This window comes from Lampetra fluviatilis, chromosome 75 (genome assembly GCF_964198595.1).
Source record: "Lampetra fluviatilis chromosome 75, kcLamFluv1.1, whole genome shotgun sequence".
Classification (NCBI taxonomy): domain Eukaryota; kingdom Metazoa; phylum Chordata; class Hyperoartia; order Petromyzontiformes; family Petromyzontidae; genus Lampetra; species Lampetra fluviatilis.
Window position 1 is genome coordinate 3652780 of NC_136349.1, and position 6629 is coordinate 3659408.

Here is a 6629-nt window from a genome sequence, read left to right on the forward strand (position 1 = left end):
ATCCAACCTTTGTAGTAATATAGAGCATACTAATGCTAATGAATAGGAGGAATTAACTTTTCTTACAAAATTTTGCGATGAAAATGTGACCCATTTTGGCTAAAAACGGCATAGGTTAGTCTGCCGATTTATTTTTGGGATCTGAAAATGTCACCGTGAAATTTCCCATTTTTTTGTAATATATAGCATACTGATACTTAAAAAAATGGAGGAATTCACTTTTTCTTGGAAAATCTCGCTATGAAAAGTTTATTTTTTACTTCAAAATTTCATAGTAGAATTTCTCACTTTTAAACACAACCGAGCAATGCACTTTTTGTAAAAAAAAATACAGCTGTAAAAATTTGTCCAATTTTAGCCAAAAATTACGATTTTCTGTTTGGGACGTGAACATTTCATCGTGAAATTTTCCACTTTTAATCTAATACATAGCGTAATTAGGCTAAATACAATGGAAAATTTAACTTTTGTCGAAAAATAAAGCCGTGAAAGTTTAGCCAATTTTGCCAAAAAACGGCATAGGTTAGTATGGCGATTTTCTCTTTATGGACGTGAAAATTTCATCGTGAAATGTCGCCATCGGTGTGCTGGAGAGCCAAGCCACAACATCTACAAAGTGCTGTTCATAGGGAGTAGCACCGATGGAGGTCGTCACGGCACACGAGGGGGTGGCTGGCCAGCGCCACGCCCGGCCGCCTTTGTCTCCCTAGTGGCGATGCTTACACACCGCACCGGGTACTCGTTTAAGGCTGAGTCGACGTAGGGGAGGCTCAGGATCGGTTCAGAAAATCGTCACTGGCGGTGTTGGCCACGAGCGAGAATGGAACTCGGCTGGTCGGATGCGGAGCGCAGCGCAGCGCGCACACCACTACACTGCCACTCCTCGTCTGTAAACAAACTTGAACTCTGACCCCGCTCTCTGACGTCACCGCTCAGCATGACCTCATCGGCGTCAAACGCCAGGGGGAGGTGTGCCTCGCTAGTTACGTCATGTCACCCATTCCCGACCGCGCACACTTGACCGTGACGTCACCTCCGCTTGGCCACTGCCTATATCTGTTCCAGTGGCAATCCTTATTTGGGCAAAGCTACGACCGGTGACTGGCGGCTCATTAACATAATGTCTTCGTGAAAGCCGTCGCGAGATTATTGCGACGGGTTCCGTACCCACGCCCCATCCCTCCATGAATGGGCCAGGCTCATTAACATAATTTATTTAAGTTACAGAGCCGCTCGTTGTGGGAGTGTTATCGGACCCTGCAAGTGACGTCATGTTAGCTCGTGCTGCCGAGTGACGTCGCGACGTAACAGGAAGCTGCCGCTCCGCTCGTACACTGAAATCCGAGGTGAGAAATTATCATCGTGGTAGTGGTGGTGGTTGTGGTGGTGGTTGTTGTTTACCGAGGTAGAGCCTCGCTCTCTCTCGTAGGGATGTCAATTGAGTAGCAGCGAGCATGGAAGCGATGTCCACGTAGGAACTTTACAACGCGGGGCCTTGCCTCCTGCCCTCGCCTGATCGCGTTTGCTTCAATTCTCTCGCTTAAGTTTAATTTGTCTTCACACGGCTCGCCACTTTGTAACTTTTTTTACTTTAAATATTCGTACAGGTTTTTTTTCATTTTTTTTACCAGGCCAAGCCCGCTTGAGCTGCTATACCGCTCTTGTTTTCAGAAGCAACCTGCCCACAACAACAACACAAGGTGAGGCTTGTCAACAGCGTGGCGGTGTTCACTCACTCTCTGCATGTGGAGTGAGGACAACCGGGGGATCCGGAGGGAAATCCACGCGACTACGGGGAGAGAGAGAGACATGAAAACTCCAAATATACAGCAGGCGTCAGGGTTGGGATCGAACCCACAACTTCTTGTATGCCAGGAGAGGTAGTTAACATCTCACCACTGGGAGAGTGAGAGACACGCAGCCTCAGCGATGTTGATTGATCCTCAATGAATTACTTGGTGGAGTGAGGAATCATTAATACTGAGCGGATGAAGGTGGCCAGGCATGGGTCTGGAAACACCACCCACCTGTTAACCATGCCAGTGTCTGACAATGTAAAGTTTGTGTTTGCAGTAAAGTCTATTCACTCTATTGAACACCCAGGTTATATCAAAACAATAGTTTTTGTTTTCCTCTGGAACTCTTTTTAAGAATGGAAACAGTCAAGAAGTTAACGCAGCACACACATGCAGCTGAAGTCAGATCTGTTCATCCCAGGACATCGTGAGCCTGGCTGTCTTCACACCTATAAGTTGCAATTGAACATTCATTTATGCATAACACATAGTATAATTTTCAACACGATTTGCTATGTCAGCTGAATTTAGCTTTCATAAATATTCCTTTTGAAGCCAGACAGCCGAAATTGTGTCTTCGGAGTTTTGGGTTAACATTCATTTTGAAGATACTAGGGCTTTCAGGCATGTTTATGACCATTTGCCCTCATTGTGTGCCATAACAGCCTGTGTGTGACAAATCAATTTATAACATTTTTGACATGCGTTTTTCTGGATTTTGTTGTTGTTATTCTGTCTCTCACTGTTCAAATAAACCTACCATTAAAATTATAGACTGATCATTTCTTTGTCAGTGGGCAAACGTACAAAATCAGCAGGGGATCAAATACTTTTTTCCCTCACTGTATATGCATTCCTCTGTACCTCGTTACTGACGTGTAGATGGTGTGGATATAATTTTTTTCTGTCTGCAGCTGACGCTTTCTTTGTCACTTCCTCTGTCGCTTCCTCTGCAGAATTGGTGATGGAGCAAAGGCACTCGGCACAGCTCGGTGCAAAAAGGCAACAATGCGACCGGTGTGCATACAGCACGGATCACCCTGGACATTTTACACAGCACCAGATAATTCACACAGGAGAGAAACCCTTCAAGTGCAGTGTGTGTGACAAGGAATTTGCATGGTCATCTGCTTTTAAAAAACACCAGAGAACACACACGGGAGAGAAACCCTTCAAGTGCAGTGTGTGTGGGAAGGCGTTTTTAGATTCATCTACTCTTGTAACACACCAGAGAACACACACGGGAGAGAAACCCTTCAAGTGCAGTGTGTGTGAGAAGGCGTTTGCACGTTCATCTGCTCTTGTAGAACACCAGAGAACACACACGGGAGATAAACCCTTCAAGTGCAGTGTGTGTGGGAAGGCGTTTGCACGTTCATCTGCTCTTGTAGAACACCAGAGAACACACACGGGAGATAAACCCTTCAAGTGCGGTGTGTGTGGGAAGGCGTTTGCACTTTCATCTACTCTTGTAGACCACCAGAGAACACACACGGGAGAGAAACCCTTCAAGTGCAGTGAGTGTGGGAAGGCATTTGCACAGTCATCTGCTCTTGTAACACACCAGACAACACACACGGGAGAGAAACTCTTCAAGTGCAGTGTTTGTGGGAAGGCGTTTGCACTTTCATCTACTCTTGTAACACACCAGAGAACACACACGGGAGAAAAACCCTTCAAGTGCAGTGTGTGTGGGAAGGCGTTTGCACAGTCAAATTCTCTTGTAGAACACCAGAGAACACACACCGGAGAAAAACCCTTCAAGTGCAGTGTGTGTGGGAAGGCGTTTGCACAGTCATCTCCTCTTATAGCACACCAGAGAACACACACGGGAGAGAAACCCTTCAAGTGCAGTGTGTGTGGAAAGGCGTTTGCACAGTCATCTCCTCTTGTAGCACACCAGAGAACACACACGGGAGAGAAACCCTTCAAGTGCAGTGTGTGTGGGAAGGCATTTGCAAATTCATCTCCTCTTGTAGAACACCAGAGAACACATACGGGGGAGAAACCCTTCAAGTGCAGTGTGTGTGGGAAGGCGTTTGCACGGTCACATAGTCTTGTAAGACACCAGAGAACACACACGGGAGAGAACCCCTTCAGGTGCACTCCGTGCGGGAAGGAATTTGCACTTTCATCAAATCTTCAAAGACACCAGAGAACACACAAGCATCAGAAGATCCACAAGGAGTGGAGTCTGAAATCAGCTTGTGAAAGTCAAAGTGCCGCAATGAGCCCATCCCTCACCAAACAAGAACCGGAAGAAAATACCATCTTGGACACTTTTAAAGGTATCAAGGTGAAATATGAAGAGGTGAAATGTGAAGATGAAGATTCAACTCCAAAATCGGACCTTAACATCGATGGAGGCAATGTGAAGCAGGAGGATATTTCTGACTGCAAGGCAGAGCGAGGCAACTCCCAGCAGTTTGTGGAAGTGGAGGTGTGGGTGGACTTCCTGCGAGACAATACAAAGTCAAATGGAGACCCAGTAGATGTGTCATCCTGAGACGATGTCGCTCCAATAGATGCACCTTTGTCACAGGCCTTGAACCAAGAATGTTAAGTTGAACACTCAATTCCTAGATTCAACCTGCAGTTTAAGAGCGGCCAGTCTTTTGTGGACCTGTGGGTTGGGTAGATCTCTGACCAGGGCCGAGAGCCAATACGCTCCCAAGCATTAACTGTTATCAATTGCATTTATATGGTGCTTGCTTAATCGCCTCGGCAATTCGGAGTTTTGTATCGTATCCCGTCTCAAACACTCGAGCATCCCCAAGTAGCAGCTGCCCCTGTGTGGCACAAGGTGGTGGCCCTGCACCAGCCTGCATGTGGACAAGAGCCTGTCAGTAGGGGGTGATGGTTAATTTGGCATCCCAGTTGTGTAGATTGTAGGTAATGTTTAAAATGTGATAGATTTTGACCCAGACGCCAGCATTCAATGGCCTACTCGTTTCGAATGACAATAGTATGTTGTACATATACTGTCAAGCAGATGGTGTGTATTTTTTAAAATAGCTTCTTGTCAATGCGATGTAACCTGATGTAGCATATTTCAGTGCAGTAATTAAATTTGGTTCAAATGACTCCATAATTTAGAATAAATACTTGTCTGATTGTGCATACATGTAACATTTTGTCTATAAGGGTCAAACATTGAATAAGTGATGTTAAGACAAAGTATGTGTTTTGGAAGTAACCTGTACAGATAACTTGGGTGAGACCCGTTGTTCTTGTGATACAGGTCAAAGGGTATTTTTTGTGTTTTCAGGAAGCATCTGCCTCTCGAGCAACTCATTGTCTTTGAAATAGGGAGCACACTCGGATCATTCATCATTTGCAAGGCATACCACTTAAAAGTTACACGCAGAGGAGATACATTCTCTACAACACGAATTATAATTTTGTATTACATGTTGACGTAGATTTTGTCTAACTAGGACTAGAAATGCTCCTTGCTGGTTCACGTCTGTGTTTGAAACTATTGGTTTAAGCAAGCCTGGCTGCTGTTGAGACGCTGTGCACCAATAAGGGTCCACAGGTGGCTTGTACTGAATCAATGATGCACTCTCAGAAGGCTGCTAGTTATAGTTTGTAAAACATTCCTTTGTTTTGTGGAGAGATCGATAAATGAAAGATGTCGTGTCTGCTGATCTGCTTCATAGCAAGGAGGTAATTTTAAGAGCACATTTGAAATGCATTTTGGTACAGATTTGTATTCGGTTACAAGGCAGAGCACATCTAGTAGATACATTCACCATAACACTCATTCGAATTTTGCATGACGTCTTATATGTTGGCGAACGAGTACAAAAAATGGTCCTTGCCGATTAACATCTGGATGTTCACAACCATGGGTTTAAGCAAGCCTGACCGCCTGGCCCCTCGCAACCATTTACGACCTTCGGCCAGGAAAGTCACAAAAAAATTGCACACGAGCGATGCATTCACGCAAGCTCCCGATGCTCCGTTTTGAAGTTTTGAAATGAAAGAACTTTGAATTTTATTATTTTTTAATTATATAATTGTATTCATTAAAAGCTTATATCATTTTACATCTGGAAGACTTAATTGAAAACATTTCGTGTGAATTTTCTCTCGTCGTGAAGTAGATGGCCTTGCCGTGGATTCGTTTCGATGCGGACTTTTACCTGGTTGGGATCGCGGGATCGAGATAAGGCGACATAGAGCTTGCCGTGCGAGAAGACCGCCATCTGCAGATCGATTCCAACGTGATCGAACGTCTGTCCCTGCGCCTCCGTTCATGCAGGGGGCGCGTGAAAACGATGAGGTTTACGTAAAAAAAATGATTGCCACCACACTGTAAGCCCCGCGGTTGGCAATTGTTGTATATGTTGGGTAATGAAAATTTTATAAAATAAATAAATAACATTAAATGAAAATTGGAAAACGCGCAAGTATTTGAAATTATGCTAATTTATGAAATTACACAATTTATGCTATTTAGGAATGTATACTTGTATTACGTTATGCAAATGTATGGGATTATGTTAATGCGTTCAGTTATGATAATTAGGTTCTGCCTCGTCTTGTGTTGTATTATCAATCGGGATAATACAATGAAGTTATGCAAGTGTGATGTAATTATGCTAAATTAGCTCGACTTCGTTGTCTAGGGTTGTATTATCAATCGGGATAATACAATTCTCGCTTTAACATTTACTGATTGTTCTCATAATTAAGATTATTATGCATGAACTTAGGAAGGCACCACTCAGACACTTCTGTGTTAAGCAACTTTAATCTCAAAAAAAAAACATAGCATTCTAATATGCAAACTCCTATGCTTGGAATTGTCAACAAAGTCCTCCTGGA

General features: G+C 43.9%; 1 protein-coding gene across 3 annotated transcripts; it reads left to right on the plus strand.

Annotated features, from left to right (window-relative positions):
- The first annotated feature begins 1255 nt into the window (after positions 1-1255).
- LOC144953382 (uncharacterized) lies at positions 1256-5718 on the plus strand. 3 transcript variants are annotated; one of them, XM_078883945.1, is made up of 3 exons: positions 1256-1346; positions 1608-1700; positions 2753-5718. In XM_078883945.1, the coding sequence occupies exon 3, from the start codon at positions 2761-2763 to the stop codon at positions 4300-4302; it is 1542 nt and encodes a 513-aa protein (XP_078740071.1). In that variant the 5' UTR covers positions 1256-1346; positions 1608-1700; positions 2753-2760; the 3' UTR covers positions 4303-5718. The 3 variants fall into 3 exon arrangements, with proteins under 3 accessions (XP_078740071.1, XP_078740069.1, XP_078740072.1); XM_078883943.1 differs by having other exon boundaries at positions 1632-1700; XM_078883946.1 differs by lacking the exon at positions 1608-1700.
- The last annotated feature ends 911 nt before the right edge of the window (positions 5719-6629 follow it).

Coding starts and splice junctions, on each gene's coding strand:
- LOC144953382 (XM_078883945.1), top strand. CDS start 2,761: ATGGAGCAAAGGCACTCGGCACAGCTCGGTGCAAAAAGGCAACAATGC.